At 40.9% G+C, this 23,366-nt stretch overlaps 1 protein-coding gene across 4 annotated transcripts in view; it reads left to right on the top strand.

The window, feature by feature from the left end:
- The window catches only part of LOC145277827 (monoglyceride lipase-like), a 610,056-nt gene that overhangs the window by 370,795 nt on the left and 215,895 nt on the right, over positions 1–23,366 (top strand). For all 4 annotated transcript variants that reach the window (XM_080129733.1, XM_080129734.1, XM_080129735.1 and 1 more), the window contains one exon: positions 7,722–7,858. In XM_080129733.1, coding sequence (XP_079985859.1) covers positions 7,722–7,858 — 137 coding nt within the window. The remainder of the gene's footprint in view (positions 1–7,721; positions 7,859–23,366) is intronic.

The raw sequence follows: 23,366 nt of genomic DNA, 5'->3' as shown, positions 1-23,366 counted from the left end.
TATGTATATTTGTATGTATATATATACCTATATATATGTATATATGTGTGTATATATATATCTATATATATCTATATATGTATGTATATATATACCTATATATATGTATATATATATGTACCTATATATATATATATATATATGTACCTATATATATATGTATATATATATATATATGTACCTATATATATGTATATATATATATATATATACCCATATATATATGTATATATATATATATGTACCTATATATATGTATATATATATATATATACCCATATATATATGTATATATATGTATATATATATATGTACCCATATATATATGTGTATATATATATATGTACCCATATATATATGTGTATATATATATATATATACCCATATATATATGAGTATATATGTATGTATATATATATGCCCATATATATATGTATAAATATATACCCATGTATGTATGTATATATATATACCTATATATATGTATATATATATGGATGTATATATATACCTATGTATATGTATGGATGTATATATATACCTATATATATGTATATATATGGATGTATATATATACCTATATATATGCATATATGTATGTATGGAGGTATATATATACCTATATATATATGCATATATGTATGTTTGTATGTATATATACCTATATATATATGGATATATATATGTATGTATATATATACCTATATATATATATATGGATATATATATGTATATATATATATACCTACATATATGTATATATATATGTATATATATATATGTATATATATATGTATATATAACTATATATATGTATATATATATATGTATTTATTTATAACTATATGTATATATATATGTAGTTATATATATAACTATATATATGTATATATATATGTAGTTATATATATATAACTATATATATGTATATATATATGTAGTTATATATACGTATAACTATATGTATGTATATATATATGTAATTATATATATTTATATAACTATATATAGGTATTTATATATATATAACTATATATATGTATATATATATGTATTTATATATATATATGTTTGTTTTGAGAACAATGGTTCTTGACATATGAAAGGGTATAGCATAAAGGTCTACTTCGCAAGATTAGCAGCTATGGAATAGCTGGAAAAGTCCTCTCAATTATTAAATCTTTTCTCTCTGATAAGCTTATAAGAGTAGTCATTGATAGGCAGAAATCAAAAGCTCATAGTATTAATGCTTGCATCCTTCAAGATTCCATCCTTTGTCCAACTCTCTTCCTGTTTTTCATCAATGATCTCTCAAGTCACATTCTTAGATCATTCGTAGACATTTATGCAGACGATACCACAATCTATAGCAACACTTCAAAGGCCAGCAATGACCAGGATCTTTCTGATCCTCTCTTCTGATCTTGAGTGCAATGGGGAAAAAAACGTGGCTGGTTAATTTTAATGCAGCTAAAACCAAGCTTTTCTCTTTTCATCATAATTGCTCTGACCTTCATCTGACCTCCATCTGACCTCCATCTGGCCCCAATTGAAGTAAATGGCTTCTGTCTTGGGGAAGAACCATGTTTTGACAAACGTCTGGGACTGACTTTTGCTTTCGATCTGCCAAGATTGCTGGAAAAATGGTTGGATCACTTTCCCACTCCTAGTTGTTATCTCTCTGCCGATGCAATCTTTTATCTGAATAAGAGCCGAATACATCCTAAAATGGAGTACTGTTGCCACATCTGGGCAGGACCTGCTTGGCGCACTCTATCCAGCCTTGATAGAGTTCAAAACCAGCTTTGAAACCTAGTAGGTGATGCCCTTTTTCTCTTCCCTGTAACATCTTTCCCACAGAAGAGATTTGCGAGCCTGTCTCTGCTCTATCATTAATTACATGACAAATGTCTGATTGAACTCTAATCTATGATTCCTCTTGCCAAACTTTCACAAAAATTACTTGTATAATGGCTATAACCATTATAAACGATTTTCCTCACTCTCTATCTGTGTCTAAATCTAAACACAGATTCCATGAACAAAGCTTCTTTCCCAGAACTGCCCATTTGTTGAACATTGTTCCGCTGTCCTGCTTCCTATTTGAATACAACATAGTAGCCTTAAAATCCAATGTAAACAAGTTCTTGTTGAGTTATTCCCACAAATAATCAAATTATACCCAATTTACACCATTAACGATTACTACACTACCACTTTACATTCATTAACCCTTATCCTCGAGTGGCCTTCGGGCCTTGATAAATGGTGACCCCCCCCTCCAAACAAAAAAGCAAAAACTGCACCAGAATCATCGATAGAAGAATTGTCAGCCAAAAAAAAAAACATGAGTATCATCCTTATCTTTAGAAGATGAAATGATCTGGTATTCATTAAAAAGAGGAGAAATAGCAGGCATCACTATTAATAACACTATTATAGATTCGCCAAGATTTCTCCATGAGAACCAACCTTTTGAGATGAGATAATCATGAATTCTTTGAGAATAGCTAGACTTAGGAGACTAGAGAGGAGAGACTAAAACTTGCTAATATGATTTCAAATGATCTGAAATAACAGCTAGAGGAGACTTGATTCCAAACTTTTTAGATTATTCTCAATGCTTGTCTATAAATTTAGTGAAATAAAAATGTTAAATATATTAATTGAAATATAGAAATGATTTACAAGCTTTTGATGAAATGAAATAAACTTATGGTGATAATGCCCCATCATATGACCTTTTAAAACGCTGGCATCGTGAATTCAAACATGGCCGGAAGTCTGTGGAAACAGCTCCCAGATCTGGTCGGCCCCTCCCCCTTCTGCCATTGATGAGGCATCTGTCCGTCAAATTGAGGCTGCCATTTTGGAAGATCGGCGCATTACCATTCGCCAAATAGCCCAAGATGTCAAGATTAGTACAGGGTCTGTAGAAACAATCATCCATGGCCATTTGCATATGCATAAGATGTCTGCCAGATGGATTCCCAGGTTGCTCACACCATTCCAGAAGCGAGAATGTGTTGAGTGCTCGTGGATGAATTTGGAGATATGCCAAGAAGATGAGTCAAAGTTTTTCAAAAGACTGATTACACAGGATGAAACCGTGGTCCATCACTATGATCCAGAGACCAAACCCAGTCAATGCAGTGGAAGCACTTGGACTCACCACCTCCAAAGAAGGCAAGGGTGCAGCCCTCTGCTGGCAAGGTTATGCTCACAGTTTTCTGGGACCAGGACGGTGTAGTGATGACAGATTTCCTGGCAAAGGGTACCACAATCACAGGAGCCTATTATGCTTCACTTTTGAGGAAATTAAGGGAAGCTATTAAAATCAAGAGGCGGGACAAGATCAGCAAAGGTACCCTCCTCCTGTATGACAACACTCCGGTCCACAACTCACATGTCGCAAGATCCTCCTTACTCTCCTGACCTTGCACTCTCTAACTTTCACCTCTTCCCAGTCATGAAGTTGTTTTTGAAAGGAAAACGTTTTCCAGATGATGCAGCCTTGATTTCTGAAGTCATGTCGTGGTTGGAGGACCAACCTGGGGTGTTCTACAAAAACGGTCTCCAGAGCTGCATCAAACGATGGGAGAAATGCATAACTCTGGGTGGTTCCTATGTAGAGAAAAACTAATAACTGTGCCAAGTTTCGTTGCTCTACTGCTATGCATGTCCTCGTAACGTATATTTATTTAAGAATAATCTAAAAAGATTGGAATGAAGTCTCCCTTTGCATTTGAAATCATATTAGCAAGTTTTAGTCTACCTTCATTAAGTCCTGAGGTTTTGGGAGATATATACTAGCAAAAGTACCCGTCATTGACTGGGTTCAAAAAACAGCCTACAGAAAATGAACTCTGATTTATGAAAGTATGGTAAAGAGATAGCTTCGAATTTGGGGGTATCAAACCAAAGCAAAATATGATGAAGGTAAAATAAAATAGATAAACTCCATAATTTATTATACCATACCTGTTCACACTGAAACACTGATCACAATATTCTGTGGATCTATATTAAAAAACCTTGTTAAACTTTATGACATATTTCCATTCTATGGAGGTCAGGCGCGAACGGACATCCCATAATTTTATTATACCATATTTTTTCAAACTGAAACATAATTATCAGAGTATACTTACGCAGATAGATATGAAAAGTCTTTATTAAAGTTTGTGCCTATTTCCATTCTATGGAGGCCAGGTGCGAGCGCAGACCCCACAATTTTATTATACCATCCCTATTTAAGTTAAAACATACTTATCAAAGTACATCTACATCAAAAACACTTGTAAACGTTTTTTTTTTAATTTTTAAATTTTTTATTTCCATACTTTGTGAACCAGGCACGTACGCAGACCCCCCAGTTTTAATGAATCATCATTATGCCAGATCAAACATACCCATTCCTGTGTCGATACATTTTCTATCATTATATGTGATCAGTTTTCTATAATAGTCAACCATATAGGAGCCTATTCATGACCAGACACACACACAGACGTTCAGCTTTATATTATAAATATATTATATTATATATATATTTATAAAGTGAAAGAAAGAAAAAATTTGAAATTTTTTCTTTCTTTCACTTTATCTTTATGATTATTATCAATAATTCTCAGACTATTTAGTGAATAAAAACATTACATAAATATTGTGTTACAGGCTGGGAGAAGCTAAGTCAAGGTGATCATCCCTAATTAGAAACTTTGACTCTAGAATAATATTTCACCCTATGCTGCTCGTAGCACAGATAAAAATAAATAAGAAAAAGATGAAATGTGTCGGGCACAGAGTGCGTCCTAGAATGGCATGTTGTCTAAGATTTGTGAATGGTTCTCATTTAACCATGAACGACTTGAACGCAACATATGGATAAGGTGTAATGGGGCCTTTATTTAGCATGTATCTCCAAATTTAATATAACACCTCAATGGACAGGAATGAGGTCGAACCAACATAATGAGAAAAAAACAAAGAAAATTACATGAAAGAAAAAAAAAAGGAATGATATGAATGCCGTCATGTTATGACAGTCTGAAGAGGCATGGATGGAGGGGTGATAGGGATATTGGTTATTATAACGGGGCACTTATCTGTAGATAAAATACAATCAATCGCATGGCCAGTGTTGCTTTTTTTTTTTTGAAAGTCTGTGAATGCGAACATATTGCCTTTTGTAATCTTCTTCACATTCATCAAAGTTGTCTCATCGACTTGAAAACTGCACGCTCCGTGCATCATTTTATGTTGTTCCACATGGACATCATTTTCTACAACGATTTCTTCTTGCTTTAGCCGATTGAACATTAAGTCTCATTTATTTCCAAGTATATGTATTTGTCCAGTTTCTTTTTAATCGCCTTTATGTGGATGTGAGTTTGACAAAAAAAAAAAAATCTTTCATTTTATCATCAGAATAATGCGGAGATAATTCATCCATCATATCTGGTCACTGGTTCTCTTCATTATTGCTTTTTGGTACAACAAAGCAATGAATTTTCCATCTCATCCACTCGCGATCCCAATCCCCTAAAAAGAGCAAGATTTTTGTTTTTCTCCCTCCCTTTGCTTTTTTTTGTAATCACTGCTGCTGCTGTTTACAGAGGGATAGATGAGTGAGCGAGGAAGAAAAGACAAGGTGTTAAAGGTGGTGGTGCGTCTCTCACTGCTAGCGCTATTTTGTGTGAAGGAGGGGGAGTTAGTGGGATTCTCGCTGCTAGCGATGTTGCATGTGAGGGAGTGGGAGTTGAATCTTGCTTTACTTTTTATTTGGAGGAGGAGGAGGAAGAAGGGTTCGCTATTTATACTGATATTTATTAATTTATTTATTATTTTCTTTCACTTTTCTTTCGTTTGTTCCCCCTTTCTCTACCGTTACTTTACAGTTGTGTGTCAATAGTGCAGTTAACGTGGTACTAGCTTGAACCAACTTGCGTGTGTTCAAGTACAGTGCAATAGGGATCCAAAAAAGGTTACTTTTCTTTCGTTTGTTCCCCCTTTCTTTTGTTTGTTCCCCTTTCTTTCGTTTGTTCCTCCTTTCTCAACTGTTTCTTTACAGTTGTGTGTCAATAGTGCAGTTAACGTGGTACTAGCTTGAACCAACTTGCGTGTGTTCAAGTACAGTGCAATAAGGATCCAAAAAAGGTTACTTTTCTTTCGTTTGTTCCCCCTTTCTTTTGTTTGTTCCCCCTTTCTTTCGTTTGTTCCTCCTTTCTCAACTGTTTCTTTACAGTTGTGTGTCAATAGTGCAGTTAACGTGGTACTAGCTTGAACCAACTTGCGTGTGTTCAAGTACAGTGCAATAGGGATCCAAAAAAGGTTACTTTTCTTTCGTTTGTTCCCCCTTTCTTTTGTTTGTTCCCCTTTCTTTCGTTTGTTCCCCTTTCTCTACCGTTACTTTACAGTTGTGTGTCAATAGTGCAGTTAACGTGGTACTAGCTTGAACCAACTTGCGTGTGTTCAAGTACAGTGCAATAGGGATCCAAAAAAGGTTACTTTTCTTTCGTTTGTTCCCCCTTTCTTTTGTTTGTTCCCCCTTTCTTTCGTTTGTTCCTCCTTTCTCAACTGTTTCTTTACAGTTGTGTGTCAATAGTGCAGTTAACGTGGTACTAGCTTGAACCAACTTGCGTGTGTTCAAATTAAGTGCAATAGGGATCCAAAAAAGGTTACTGGTGGCATAAATCAAACTTGTTAACTCTGGTCAGCGAACGCACTGAATTAAGAGATTGACAAGTGCCATATGCCAGAGAGTGCATTTTGAGTGCGAACAGGTAAGCGAAATGTAACCATCCTACATATACACCTTAATATAAATAGAGTCAAAGAGTTCTTGAGTTGAGTCTGCAGTCAGTCTTAGAGTCCCAAGTTACAAGTTAAGAAATGAGAACGAAGAAAAGGCATAAAGGTCAAGATGAAAATGAAACAGCTGGTCACAGGTGAGGAGGCTTACCCACCATTTGGAGAAATCAGAATGTAGACTATCTAAAAAAATAAACCCCATTGTTTTGTTGTTTATACTTCAGTCATTTCCAGATCCAGGAATCAACTGACATGGAACAGTTCCAGCCATGAGAAAAGGTATATCTTTGTCCCTCCAAATGGACTATTGTATTGTGTTTCATGTTCCAAGAACTCTATACACTCACTCAGAACATTCACATGGCACAACAGTAATAAACATAGAAGCAACAACTCCATTGTCTATCTCTAGTAACTTACATACACACCATGTAGACCCACATGCACAAAATATACACATTTAACATAAATAAATCAATGGAAAACTGAACAGTTAGTTTAAAATAATTTGAATTTGTAACGTGTTCCTTTAAAAAATAGATTTGCATCCCCCCCCCCAAAATAAGTGTAAAGAAATGATGTTTCAGCTTGATAATGCCAGGCTTCGTATAGGTGTGACTGAAACGTTTTGCAAATGTGTAAGCAAATAATGTTTGTATTAATAAAAATCTTTATAACTATTTTATACATGTGTGTGTTGATTCTATAACTTTTAATTCTATAAATTTTTAAATAATTTGTCTGTAATTTTTGAAAAATTCAAAACTAAAATCCTCTCACAAATTTTTAATGAAGTCTTTCACTAATAATGATGGAATATAAAATCCCACCATAAATGTCGATTTGTATTCTTTGGATTTTTATCCAATTCTTGTTCTATGTGTGTTACCATTACTTTGTTTTTCCAGTGGGCCATGGTCAAAGTGAAGGACCTGAGGTTAGCATATCAAAATTTGATGTCTTTGTACGTGATGTAATTCAACATATCAACATAGTAAAAGATAGGTTTCCAAGCCTTCCAGTTTATATCATAGGACATTCTATGGTAAGAAACTTTTCTGCATTACTAAAAAGTTCCAACTCTTTTGTTCATTTTTTTTCTTTTATATTTGTAGCTTTTATAGGTATGAGGTGGTCATCTTCATAAACATTATCATCATTTCTTACATTATTTTAGTACAGTTTCGTTAGTTGGTAAAATTTGACAAACAGATAAGAGAACTTTTACTCACACCTCATTATCCTCAACCCATTATTTTAAATAGTTGACTCAATTATGTAATTTATAGCTGCAGTGGGATAATATCTAGTGATTATAGATATCGATTGTCAGCTCAGTATGTTGGGTTTGAGCTCTGTTGGTGCTGCTGTATCACTAATGCCTTTAGAAAAGGTATTTGCCTGCCAGCTATGGATAGATGAAACTCTCAAGCCCTGGTTGTACAATTAGTTTATGAAAGGAAAAAATGCCAAAAAAACACTAGTCCTTTTTTGTTAATCTCAGCATTGTTTACAGTCATACAAGAGAGGAGCAGTTTGATAATTCACAACCTTTACTTCATCATAGACTCTCTGCACAGCCATCCTCACAGAGGATATTTATTGTCACTTGAAACTAAAAGGAAGCCATATATATATATATATATATATATATATATATATATATATATATATATATACACACATCAAAAGAATCTGCTCAGACTCGATTGAGTACAACAAACAAGTAGGAATTCTGACCAACCACTTCCTTCATAGAAATTACCCTCTTAAAATAATATAATGATCAATTAGAAAAGGAGAGAATATAAGCAGACTCAATCTACTTATGTACAAAAGCAACAACAAACCATCCTCACAAATACCAATGATATTTGACTACTACAACACCGACAAACATCACAAACAAAGAGATATTCAAATAACTGCATCATGATCCCATCCTTAACATAATATACAACACACAAGAAGTGCAAGAAGAAAGCCCCGAATCTACACTCATTACTAACATCCATAAAAATACACAACACTTTTGCACCTCAAGCAAACAAAACATGCAACAAACCCAGGTTCAAAGAATGCAAACACATTAATACTAACCACACATTCACACCTCCAGACACAAACATCCAACTTAAATTCCCCCCTCTCACCTGTGAGAGTCCCAATGTAGTCTACCTAATATATTATACCAGATGCACAAAGGGGGGGGGGAACAAACAATCAGGGACCAATCGACACAGCACACAGTAGTAATGCATTACACCCTCTCAGACCACAGCATAGACAATATAAAATGCATCTTTATAGCATCCAACTTTAGGACACAACAAAAAAAAGACAATATGAAAACAAACTCATTCTGAAACTCCCACATATATTCAATTCTATTTTCTGAATACGCATCCGCATGTACACAAATGTTGGTGTGTTACCCATTCCTCCCTCGCAAACCCTATATACCATAGTACCTCTCTTTGAAAATATGAGGGGTAAGGTTTATTACTATTATTATTATTATTATTATTATATTATTACGCTTATCGCTCCGTCCGTTATCATGCTGTGCATCCCTAAAAAAAGGAAAGTGAAATATTCCAAATAAAACTTGTCAACCCCCTTTATAAAACAAAAAAAAAAATTTGTGTCGCTGTTGAGGCAAAGCTAATAAAAATGATTTGTCTTTCTTGGCCTTTTGGCTAAGATCTGTTCTCTTAGCATACAAAACTTCTGCTCTTGGAAGGGATCCACCACCGGGCTCTTGGGCTAGGTTAAGGTGTTATCACATACTAACTTTTGGTTAGCAAGGACAGACCCCCTCCTTTGGGGAGTCAGGACCTAAAGGATCGACTCAACATTTGTGGGAGCTTGGACCTGAAAACCGATCCCCTTTTTTGGGAGACTGGAATCTCGGGACCAACACCACTAGTGCTGGTAGTTGAGACCTTCCTTTTTGATTTTTTCTTTGCATGTTTTTTCTTCGTTTCCGTCTTACTTCTCGAGACTGGGATGGTCTACTTTCTCCACACTTAATTGCCTGAGCAGCACTCTGACCTGCCAGGCCAAAACTGAGTCTATTTTCGCTGCTCTCCTGTTGGATCGAACAGACAGGGTTCTCTTTCTCACTTCCGTTGGGGTAGTTAGTGGGTAGGGTGACGTGGGGTAGGGCGGGTGTTTCGTTTCTGCTCCCCTCTATGGGCAGGGATGTCTATCCCCTCTCTCTCTTAATTGCGACGCGGCACTCTGACCCGCTAGCACCCACTGCGTCTTTCTTCTCTGCTCCTTGCGGGGGATCGGAGCTGCTAACCCGACATCTCGGTGAGGGGAGGTCAAAAACTAATTTCTTCTGAGCCCGCTCCTCCCCCTCCACCTCCTCCATTCCCCTGAGTTTTCTTTTCTCCCCGCTACACTTTGGTCCGCGTCAGCGGCCAGTGCTACCACCACGATGCCAGGCAGGAGGGGTACGTCACCCCCGCAGATGACTCCCCATGTGAGGTAGCTAGTGCATCTCCCAGCAAGATGGAGCCAGATAGCAAGGTAGGGCCGCAGCCCGCAGCGACCTTGGGAATGGATGAAGGGGTAGGGCTGCAGCCCGCGGCGACCCCTGGAAAACCACCTGCAACTACTCCACACGAGGGCATCCTGGCGAAAAATGCAGCTGCTGGAAAGCCTAAAGGGGACAACGCAACGGAAGCTGCACCTACAGCATCCCAAGTCTCCCAACACACAGATGGCACTATGGGACTGGTGTCACCCGCTCCCCAAGAGGACAACTCCCCCTCAGCTGAAGAGACAGAGGAGAATAGCACGGCGGAAAAAACAAAGGAGCTGGTCAACGCTACCTTAGCCTCCCTAAAAGCGCTTTTTGAGGACGAGACCAAGAACCCACCCCTCAGCACTCCCCAAAGGGGCAATGACGGGAAGAAGGAAACCAGGGTGGAGGTAAACGCATCGACCAGTTCCAACAAACGCAAGCTGGCAGTAACGTCACCCCCCACCTCTGCGTCTGCAAAAGCCGTGGCTGGGAACACATCCCCAGGAGGGGAGGCACCTCCAACCCCGAAAGAACAGCAGCAGAAGAAGAAGAAAAAGGGGAACGACCCGGAAAGCAGAGAAAGCCAGCATGCGATAACAAATGCGGACTGGCCAATTCTGACTGGTAAAGGTCAAACGCCTAAGCCTGCAAGCCCGACAATGTCCACTGAGCAGCTAACGGCCTCTCCTACGACTCCTGTCCCTGAACCAGCAGACACCCAACCGGACGGAGGTTCAGCATGGGGCCCCAAAGAGCAGCAGAACAAGATGAAGCCAGAGGACTACAAGAAGCTCTTCAACTCCAAGTACAAACAGTACACAGAAGGGAACACCATCCAACCTCTCCCAGGGCAGGTCGAAGGCTTGGAGAAGAGAGTTCTCTCCTTCATCACGTCAGACACGCAGACGAGGGGTCTGACGGGTGTCAACAAGGACACAATGGTGAAGCTGTTATTGGAGCAGAACATCCCAGCCAGTTATGTCTGCAGAAGAAGTTACGCACAATGGGATGTGCTGCTTCCCACCCCCGAGGATGCTGACAAACTGTCCAGGACCACCCACCAGAGCAGGAACATTAAACTTCAGCCAGTGTACCTTAACAAGAGGAGGGCAAATGTTTCTGCCTTGAACGTCCCCTGTTACATGGAGGCCAATCAGCTGGGCGCCATCCTCAGCCAGTACGGGGACGTCGAGGAGGTAACACCAGTCCGCGGTCAAAGGAACATCATGACCGGGGACTACAAGATTCAGATGGTCCTGGACAAGGCCGGCTTTTATGGAATCCCGGCGACGCTGAAATTTGGGGACTGGACGCTTTCACTGATAGTGGAAGGAAGAAAGCCCCACTGCTGGCAATACCAACTACAGGAGCACATGGCAAAAGACTGCCCGAAAAAGAACAAAAACCCACCCAAGACAACGGGCAAAGACGCGGCATCAGTCCAAGCCTCCACTCCCGCTCTGGCCACAAGTCTCCCAGAAGCACAAACAGGTTGGGTGACGGTCACTAAAAAAGGGAAGACAGCCAAACAGTCATCCTCACAGACAGTGACCAGAGACCAACCCGGAAAAGAAGAGGCCATGGACATACAGGCACCCCCCTCCTCAAACAAGAGGAAATTACAAGAGTCTGAGGAGGAGGCAGTGTCTGAGGAAGAGGAGGCAACGCCAGCACCGATGAAACTAAGCGCAACAGAGATCAAAAGGGCCAGAAGGAGGAAGAGCCGAAAGACACGCGCCGACCCCCCTACCCCCACTGAGAAAGACACTGCAACAGTCCCACAAACTGAGCCCCCCACCACCAGAGCAGCCCGAGAAACCCTCCCCAGCTCTCCCCAAAGCCTCCAGAAACCCCTCACCTCTCCATCCTGTGATAAACCTCCCTATCAAGGAATGGTGCAAGCTACTCCCCCCCTCCTCTCTCCCCCAACCTAAAGGTCCCCCTTCCCCAACAACCGCGATTTGCACTGAGCGAACCAAAAAACTCCCGTTCCTGCCAGGAGGTAGGATCTGCGAACTAGACCCGCACCAAACAATACCGGACCTCAAAGGACAGCAAAAGGTCCGGTATAACAAGCTGAGGAGTCTCGCCTATGTCGGCGGTGACAGCGTAGCAGACCCAACCAATTTCAAGGACGCTCCCATGTATACCACTTTTGTTAGGGTCAACAAGAATGCTAGGACTCAAGCCCTCTGGGCTATGATTGATGCAGCGAAGGATGCGATCCCGGGCCAGCAGCTTGTGGACAGGGACCATCCTTCATTGAACAATTTTTTCTTTAAATGTGAGGGCAGAGTCCCCGTGTACATCCACCCCTCATTCTACAGGGCACTCAAACTAACCTTCCCCCTGAACCAGCAGACACCCAACCGGACGGAGGTTCAGCATGTGTGGCCAAGGACGGAGTACCCTCATCAGATTTACTTACCGGGAGCCTCGGCCACACCTGCCACGTCCTCCTTGCCAAGGATTTCAGACCCGTCTGTGACACTGAATAAGGTAAGTGAACATGGCTTTGAACTTGGCTACATTGAATGTGAGGGGCATCAGGTGTCGAAGCAAGGCCTCGCGCGTTGTGAGAGACTTGGTGTCCCTTAAGGTAGATATTGCCGCTATCCAAGAGACCCACTTTATTTGTGACAAGGATTGTCAGGTGTTGGTGAACGACTACGATGTTTACTCAGCATATGGCAATACTTATAGTCGTGGAATCTCCTTGCTAGTGAATCGCACCCTGTCAGCGTTGGTGAATGTTGTTCATGCAGGCGAGGACGGGCGTCTAGTTGTTGTTGATGTTGCCGTTAATTGCAGTGTTTTTCAGATTGTCGCGGTTTATGCTCCACATTCTCATGGAGAGAGGGTGTCCTTTTTTCAACGGAATCCAGCCAAGGAACACCGGGACAAGTCTCCCCCGCTCCCCGAAAGGTCGACTCCCCTGCGGCAAGTTCCAGCAACAATAACGGCACCTCGAAGAATACCGAGGAGCAATTCGATGATGCGATCGCTTCCATCCAAGCTCTCTTGGCGGATGGAGATGACGACCCGCCCTTTAACACTCTCCAAGAGGGCAAGAAAGGGAAGGAAATGGTGAAGATAGGGAGCAGCAAGGCACCCGGGGACCAAAAAGGGGAAACATCACCCCCAGCTACATCTTCACCACCTTTCAGCGGAGGTACATCCCCAGGAGGGGAGGCACCACCAAGTCCAGGAGAAAACCCCAACCAGCAGCCTCCCAAGAAGAAGAGGGCAATAGCCCAGGCTGGAACGAACCAATCCACGAAGGAAACAGCGGACTGGCCAACACTGTGCTCCGGCAACAAATCAACGGAGGAGTGGCCAGCCCTAAACTCATCCAAGAACCCCCACACGGGTGGAAGCTCCACACCTGGGGAGGGGGAAAGAACTCTACCAGCAGACGATTCAAATAGCAGTCCCCAAGGTGAAGAAAAGAAGGCATGAGGCCCACAGAAGAAACAACTCACTCCGCAGGACTACAGGGACCTGTTCGAATCCATGTTCAAGGAGTATCCGGAAGAGAACATAATAAAACCCCTTCCGGGAGCAGTGGAGGAGCTTCAACATCGCGTCATCTCCTTCATCACGGCAGACACCAGGAGTAAAAGCCTCATCGGTGTCGGTCAGGAAACAATGATGCAGCTCCTCCAGGATTTGAAGGTCCCTGCAAGTTATATAGTCCGCAGGAGCTATGCAAAATGGGAGCTGCTCCTGCCAGACAAGGAAGAGGCGGTCAAGTTGTCCGGGGCCAACATCTCCTGGAAGCACTTGGCCCTCAAGCCGGAGTACCAGGGCAAAAGGCGGACGACGGAGTTACCTGCTACCTGGGCTCTAAGCAACTGGGCGCCGTGCTGAACCAATACGGGGATGTTGAGGCTATATGGCCAGTTAAAGGTCCATGCAACCTCATGACAGGCAATTATAAACTCTTTATGAGTGTGGACCTTGCTAGCTTCGACAAAATCCCTGCAGTTCTTAAGTACGGTGAATGGACGCTCTCCGTCATAGTGGAAGGAAGGCGACCGCACTGCTGGCACTGCCTAAAGCAATGCCACATGGCCAAAGATTGTCCAAAGAGACCAGCAGCAGGACCACCAACGCAACAGCCATCCCAACAACCAGACACAGCAGCCGTGCCGGCGAACCAGGAGGAAGAGGCCGGTTGGAGCAAAGTGGTCCGGAAGAACAGACCAGCCAAGCCGGTGAACAACATTAATAACAGCAATAACACAAAACAGAACCAAACCTACAAGGATTACAATAGCAAACCCACCACATCTGCTAACAACATCAACAAACACAACACAGACATAAGCATCACAAGGAAAAACACCACAGGCACAAACAACACAAACAAAAAGATTACAGACACAAACACCCAAGAAAACAAAAACACCTCAAGCACCGACACCAACATTGCAAACACAGACAACAAAACAACAGTCACCAACAGTAAACACACACCAAACAAAAACAGAGAGACCACCAGCAAAAACTCGGACCACTGTGAAAAGGCTTCTAAGGTAGAGGAGATGGAGGTTATGGCCCGTTTGAACTTAAGTGCTAGGCCTAAACTAGGTGGATACTGGAAGTTCAACAGCACCTTGTTGGAGTTGGAGGACTACCGGTTGAAGGTTACCGAATTAATTCAGCGGGCTTTCGTGGGGGCGGTTACAGGGAGTAAGTGGTGGGTTAGACTTAAGGCCAAAATTAGACACTTCTCTGTCAAATACAGCCAACGCCTCGCGTTAGATAAGGCTAAGGCAAAGAAGCGCTTAGAGGATAAGCTGACCCGGGCGGTGGAGGGGGGGGGGGACTCCCTAGAGATAGCACTAGCTAAACAGGACCTCAGCCGCTTGGCTAGCGAGCGGTATGAAGGTCAAGTAGTTAGGGCTAGGTTAATGAAAGTTTCTAACAAGGCTGTAAATGTTAACGCTGTTGAGCGTAAGGCTGCTCTAAGGCGCGGTTCGGACGGGTACATTCGAAAAGTACATAACCTGGAAGGACACGCCCTAGTATCGACTCGGGAGATCTGCGAAGGGTTTTGGGAGCATCTATCGGAGCGCTTCACCCAACTACCTGGACTCAGGGTCGATGAGTTTGGCAGTTATTTGGCTGACTCGTCCCGCCTCATGGTGGCTTGGCTGGCTAGCTGTGATGGTCTTGTTACGGAACATGAGATCATTACTGCGTTGAAGCAGGTCGGCTACAACAAGTCCCCGGGGCTTGATGGTCTGCCCTATGAGTTCTACTTGAGGATGTTGCCCATGTTGGTCCCTATTCTGAAGGATATGTTCAACCATTGGTTTGCCCAGGGTTTTATCCCTGGACAGGTGACCAAAGGAGTGATTACATTGCTGAGGAAAGGTCAACGGCATGGTGGGGTGGAAACTTTTGACGACTTTAGGCCCTTGACTCTGCTAAACACAGAGTTAAAGATTTTGGCAAAGATTCTAGCAAATCGCTTGCAGGTTGTCATCACTGACTTGATCAAACCGGACCAGAGCTATGCTGTGAAGGGGAGATCAATTCAGGACAATCTTCATTTGATTCGCTCGATCATAGAGGGAATAGAAGACGAAACCAAAGCCGCGCTGATCAGTTTAGATCAGTCCAAGGCGTTCGATAGGGTCGACCATCGGTTCCTGGGATCTGTGCTAGAGGCCGCCGGATTTAATCCGGACTTCCGTAAGTGGATCTTTGTCCTGTATGATAGGCCGACGGTAGCGGTGCAGATCAACGGTAAGCTGTCGGAGTCATTCGCCGTCTCCCGGTCGGTGCGTCAGGGTTGTCCGCTGTCACCTCTTTTGTATGTCCTGGCGTTGGAACCTCTCCTTCGCAAGTTAAGGGACGAGGCGGCTACACCAGTCCTGCGCTGAATTGCTTTACCTGGGGGCACACGAGCCAGAGTTTCGGCGTTCGCCGATGACGTCACCGTGTTCATGTCTTCCCCACGGACATTCAGGCGGTGGTTGAGGCGCTCGCTCGATACGAAGAAGTCACAGGCGTCGTCTTCAACCACAGCAAGTCTGTCGGCCTGCTGTTGAAGGCCTGGACCGGGGTAAACTCGCTTCCAGGAATCTTCAGCTGGACCGATGGACTGGTCCGTATTCTCAGTGTCTGGTTTGGAGCGGGACTTCAGCTGGAGAAAAATTGGTCAGAAGTACAGATCAACGTCAAATCGTCGGTTAAGACTTGGATTAGAAGGAAATTGTCCTTGAAGGGTCGGGCGGAGGTGTGTGCTACATACGTCTTTCCGCTCATCCTTTACCGATTGTCTGTACTTCCTCTCCCTGCAGAATGCCTAATCCGCTTACAAAAGCACCTCGACTCACTTCTGTGGGACGAGGGTAAGCACTATCTCTGCAGAGAGGTCTGTGTCCAGAGTCCGAGCGAGGGAGGCCTGGGTCAGCCCAGTCGCCTGTGTCAAAGAAACGCATAGAGATTGGCTTTCCTGGGTCATTCGCTAGAGGAGAATGCTCCTTGGGTCCCTGCGGTTGAGAACTTATTTCCCAATCTCAAACCCGACCCCTCGGTAGAAGGTCGTCGTAGACCGAGGGGGGAGTCCAAGTTCTTCTCCGAATGCCGAACCACTCTTAGAGCTTTGCCGGGGACTAGTGTCCTTGATCAGCCTAGGAAGAAGCTTTATCGGGAACTAGTGGTGGGTACCACGAAGGATCCTCTTTGTAGGTTGGTCGATGGAGGTTATTTGTTCTCAGTGGAGCTGGCCGCTGGGAAGGGATTTTCTGACTAACTTGGAATTTTCACTGACCTGGCGACTGGTCCGAAAGGCACTGCCCCTCTCCGACGAATTCTGCCTGTACAAAGAACAAACAAGGACCTGTGCTCGAAACAGTCGAGCATGCGTTTTTCCGCTGCAGCCGGATCCAAGCCCTATTGGAGTACGTCGGAGGTGTAATGGCTCGCATCGATGGCGAGTGGCTGCTCGATCTCGATTATTTTGTCTACAACATGGAGCTGCCGTTCCCCAGGGAGGAAAGAATGGTTTTCCTGGCGATCCTAGCAGTAGCGCGCATGGTGATTTGGATCACGCGCCTCAAGTTGGTCCGCGAAGGGAATCTGATCATTTACTTTAAACATCTGCTTAAAGTAAAGATCAGATGCGATTGGGGGAGATTGCCTCGAGCTGAGTTTAATAAGAGGTGGGTACACAACACTAGTTTGTGCATCCGTCGAGGTGCCAAGTTTGAATACGTGTTCCCTCCTTGAGCATGGCACAGGCGGTGCTGAGTCCTTTGGAACCCTTCCCGCTTAGGTTTTTAGCATAATTAAATTAAGAAGACTCTTGACTGGTGGTACAAATGAGATCCTGTTCCTGATGTTTTATTTTTTGGTACTAGTGAACCTCTGAGTCTACCCACCCCCTATACGCCACACTTTTGGTTTTTGAACATCCCCGGTCACTCCCCTACTCAGAGGTCACCCCCCAACCCCTCCACCCGTTGCTGTATTTTCACCCACTTGCACTAAGGCTTCTCCCCAACCCCCAAAACAGTGGAGGGGTCTAATCACTTAAAGTAGTGCAGGGGGGGTCTTACTAACAAACCAGTAGGTCGTACATTTTAATTTTTGGATTGAACTTTTGTGACTTGCTTTCCCCACTCCACGAACTTTTTACCTATAATTCAAAAACTTTTTTATAAATGAAATTGAACTTTCTTTTCTTACACATGCACACACACACACACACACACACACACACACACACACACACACACACACACACACACACACACACACAAAACAAAAAAAAATGCATACTCAACATACAGATATTTACTTTATACCAATTGTATATATGTTATTTATACTCTAAACGATGGGGAATCATTAGTTAGATTAGGATCCATAAAGTGAATGAGGTATTGTGGTAAATGTTGCCAGTTAAGAGTGAGACTCCAAAGTCATCTTTCTATCAATTGTTATATAGTCACAAAGACCCTGAACCCTTCCCCTCCCCAATTTCTTATAGGGCCTTGTGCCTAATTTTGTTGTCTGTTATTTTTGTTTTTATGATTTTTAATTATAATTTCATTTCTGACAGCAATAAAATATATAAATAAGATCAAAGTGTAGTATCTGTTCTTCAGATGCTACATTTCAATTTCTTCTCTCTTAGTGGAGGAGAAATCCTTTGTGACTAAGACAATTTTTTCTCCATGTTAAAAAACGACCCTGGTGTCTAAATCTGTCCCGTAGGGAGGCATTGTGAATAGGTATTACGTTTAATGTAATAAGGTTTTAATATTACAAAAGCAAAGTGGGGAATATTCCAATAAAAAAATTGGTGTCGCTGTTAAGGCAAAGCTAATAAAAATGATTTGCCTTTCTTATCCTTTTGGATAAGATCAAAGTGTAGTATCTTTGTTCAGATGCTATATTTCAATTTCTTCTCTCTTAGTGGAGGAGAAATCCTTTGTGACTAAGACAATATTTTCTCAACGATAAAAACGACCCTGGTTTCTAAATCTGTCCCGTAAGGAGGCATTGTGAATAGGTACTACATTTAATGTAACAAAGTTTTAATATTACAAAAGTAACTGGGAAAATTAATTTCTGGTTTAATTACAAAATGCCCTGGAAATGTCCCTTCTGATTAATTATAAGATGCCCTGGAAAATGTCCGTTCTGATTATTTTTTGTTTACTTGCCTCCCCACAAAGATGGAGTTGGACATGAGGTTGGTTAAAAATTTTGGGGAAAACCAGCTCCCTAAAAGGGGTACTCTGATCAATAACAAAAATAAAAATTGTATCAGTAATGAAGGATTTCTCCATTAATCAAGACCGAAAAAAGGGGGGATTTAAGTCACTGGAATGCTGAGACTGAGACTACACTCAAAAATTCATGTTGAAGCAATGGTTGCCTAATCCCTAACCGTAACTCATGTTAATGTTTTTATGTATTAATTTCAAAAAGCTGTTGAAACAGTTTATGATTTAAACATTACTTTATTTCAAGTATATTTTAAACAGTGGGTGGGGGATATACAGTCAGTTCCGGAAATTACTTAAACCGTTCACGCATTAAATATTACTTTATTTCATGTATATTTTTAACAGTGGGGTAGGAGATATGAAATCAGTCCCGGGAATGGGTGAAACCATTTACACATTAAACATTATTTTATTTAATGTATATTTTTAACAGTGGGGTGGGGAATATGAAGTCGGTCCCGGAAATGGCTGCAACCATTTACATTTTGGACATTACTTTATTTAATGTATATTTTTAAGAGTAGGATGGTAGATAAGAAGTTGGTCTCGGGAATGACTAAAAAAGTTTACGATTTAAACATTACTTTATTTCATGTATATTTTTAATAGTGGGGTGCGGGATATGAAGTAGTCCCTGAAATGTCTAAAACAGTTTATTATTTAGACATTACATTATTTTATGTATATTTTTAGCAGTGGGTTGGGGGATATGTGTAACCCCTCCTGTGAGAAGGTGGTTAGGACTCTTATTTATCTGGAATTCTCGGCTCGTGTCGTCTAGTCTTCTCTGAGGTTGTTACATGAAATCTGGTATGCTGAAAGCGAATATCAAAGCCGCAGGCAGGAAGAAAGACAAACTCATGTAGTCTAGTCTACTGAAGCTTAATTTTGCAAAGTTATGTACAAATGTTTTTACAAATATGATTCATTTCTCAATAAGCACTTTCAGAGTTTCAAATCTCTTCACAGACAGCGACAGATGGTTGGATAAGGAAGGTGGAGGGGTCACGTCTCTATACGATCTGTTCTTCTCGAATCAACAAGCAATCTCTCCCATCTCTGACTAATTTTCGCACGACAGTCATATATATAGTGAGGTATGTGGATGGGGTGGAAATTTCCCCAGCCAATAAGATTTCGCCACAACATCAAAAAGCTTTAGTTTTTTTGTGTGGGTATAATTCCCATACCTGAAATTTGAATTCTGGGTCTCACGATATCCAAGGCCAGATGTACATTCTGACATCCGACCTTGGGTTCACCAAGGCCAGACAATGTTATACGTGAAATTTCCTGTCATCAACTTAACTGCAAAACATAGTTCTCTGGTTTCAAACAATATCTATTTTGAAACATGAAATAAAATATATATATATTTATCTTCTCTATCTTAAATCCTCGGGTTATCTGGCGTCACCCAGGAATAAAAAGCTATCTCAGCGTAGTTCTAAAGCTGCTCAATGGGGGATTACGTCACATATGAAGTCAGTCCCGGAAATGGCTGAAACAGTTTACAATTAAAACATTACTTTATTTCATGTATATTTTTTAACAGTGGAGTGGATGACATGAAGTCAGACCCGGGATTGAATGTGATAAGCGCAAATATATACTAGCAGAAAGCGTCGCCCAGTATTGAATGAGAAAAGTGGAAAACATAGTAGCAGAATACCCAGCGTCGCCCAGGATCGAATTAGATAGATGAAAGATATATACTAACAGAATATGCGGCGTCACCCGGGATTGGATAAGATAGGTGGAACATATATACTATGAGAAGACCTGGAATTGATTGATCTGTTTGTAATTAAATAATCATCCCAGGCAATATATCACAGTTATTATTTAAGTAAGAGGGAGCGACATAGTGGGTTTAAGTTATCAAATTTATTGTCGAAATTAATAAAATATCCAAGAATTGTGAAAAATGATGAAATAAGAGTTACTTGATTGGTGTGTTTGTAATGTAATAATAAGCCCAGACAATATATCAAAGTTATTATATTAGTAGGAGGGGGGCATAATGTGGGTTTTTAATTATATAAAAAATGATTGCCGAAATTAGTAACATATTATAGAATTCTGAAAAATGATGAAATGTGAGTTATTTAATTGATGTGTTTGTAATGAAATAAGCAGCCTAGCAAATATATCAAAGTTATTAATTTAGTAAGGAGAAGGCTATAAGGTGTGTTAAATTTATGAGAAATTATTGTCGAAATTAGTAACATATCGAATTAAATAGATTATGAAAAATGATAATATGATTTAATGAATTAGTGTGTTTGCAATGAAATAATCAGACCAGACAATATATCAAAGTTATTATTTTAGTAAGGGGGCGATGATGTGGGTTTAAATGATGAAAAATGATTGTCAAAATTAGTAACATATCCAAGAATTATGAAAAATGACGAAATGTGAGTTAATTGATTAGTGTGTTTGAAATGAAATAATCAGCATAGAAAATATATCAAAGTTATTATTTTAGTAGTGTGGGGTTAGTAATGTGAGCAAAAATATAAAAAAGTGATTGTCAAAATTAGTAACATATCTGAGAATTCTGAAAAATTATGAAATGTAAATTAATAAATAGTTGTGCTTTTTATGAAATAATCAGCCCAGGCAATATATCAAAGTTATGTTTTAGTAAGAGAGGGCGATGAGGATGGTTTACATTATAAAAAATATTGTTGAAATTAGTAAGATATCCAAGAATAACGAAAAATGGTGAAATGTGAGTTAACTGATAGGTGTGTTTATAATAAAATTATCAGCCCAGACAATGCATCAATATCATTATTTAAGTAACGGGAAAGGCAATAAGAAGGGCTAAAATTATGAAAAATTATTGTCAAAATTAGTAACGTATCCAAGAATTATGAAAAATGATAAAATGTTAGTTTTTTTTTTTTTTTTTTTTTTTTTTTACAAAGGCATCACCACATTATCAAGGCCCAGAGGCCACTCAAGGATAAGGGTTAAAGAGTGTACAGTAGAAATTGGTCAATATAGTAATCATTAGTAATGAAAATTTGGTAAATTTAATAACTTATATGGAACGGCTCATCAAGAACTTATTTACTTTAGACTTGAACACAACCATATTGTAGTCAGCCGGAAAGCAGGAAAACGGAAGACAATTCCACAGGCGTGCAGTTCTAAGAAAGAAGCTTTGTTCATGGAATCTACGTTTAGGTTTAGGCACAGATAAAGAGTGGGGGAAATTATTGATAGTGTTTACAGCTAGACGAGTGTTTCTTGTGAAAGTTTGGCGAGGGGGGACCAAAGATTGAAGCTCAGTTGAACACTTTCCATGAAAATAACGATACATCAGAGACAAACTCGCAACATCTCTTCTGTGAGATAGAGGTTGCAAGGAGGAGAAAAGGACATCTCCTACGAGGCTACGAAGTCTATTTTGAACTCTATCAAGGCAGGACAAGTCCTTTCTAGCAGCTCCTGCCCAGATGTGGCAACAGTATTCCATCCTTGGACGTACCTGGCTCTTATATAGGTAGAGAATAGCATCAGCAGTGAGATATCTACTGGATCGATAGAAAGATCCCACCATTTTTCCAGCGGCCTTGGCAACAGATTTGATATACGTGTTCCATTTAAGATCAGGAGTAATGGTCAAGCCCAGAAGCTTGTCAAAACTTGAGGCCTCCTGAAGACGAGAGCCATTCATTTCAATTGATGACAAATGTGGATTAGAATGTTGATGATGTAAAGAGAGAAGCTTGGTTTTAGATGCATTAAAAGTAACCAGCCACTCCTTTCCCCATTGTACTACGTGCTCAAGATCAGAGGAGAGAGAATTGGAGAGAACTTGGTCGTTTACTGTCTTAGATGTGGTACCATAAATGGTAGTGTCGTCAGCATAAATGTCTACAAATGATGTAAGGATATGATTTGGAAGATCATTAATGTAGATCAGGAAAAGAGTTGGGCCCAGGATGGATCCCTGAGGGACACCGGCATTAATACTGTGAGCTTCTGATTTTTGCCCCTCAACTACTACTCTTATGAACCTATCAGAAAGAAATGATTTAATAATTGAGAAGACTTTTCCAGCTATACCATAGCTAGCGATCTTATGAAGTAAACCTTTATGCCATACCCTATCAAAGGCTTTAGATATGTCAAGAGCAATTGCCCTAGAAAGATTGCCACCGTCGAGAGATTTGCTAATCCTATGCGATATAACTGTAAGGACATCTGCTGTAGATCTAGCAGAACGGAAACCATATTGAGTGTCACTA

Source organism: Euprymna scolopes, chromosome 6, assembly GCF_053919585.1.
Source record: "Euprymna scolopes isolate OS-2025 chromosome 6, ASM5391958v1, whole genome shotgun sequence".
In the NCBI taxonomy this organism is placed as follows: Eukaryota; Metazoa; Mollusca; class Cephalopoda; order Sepiida; family Sepiolidae; genus Euprymna; species Euprymna scolopes.
The sequence above is the reverse complement of the archived record's forward strand: the minus strand, read 5'-3'. Positions and strand labels throughout refer to the sequence as shown.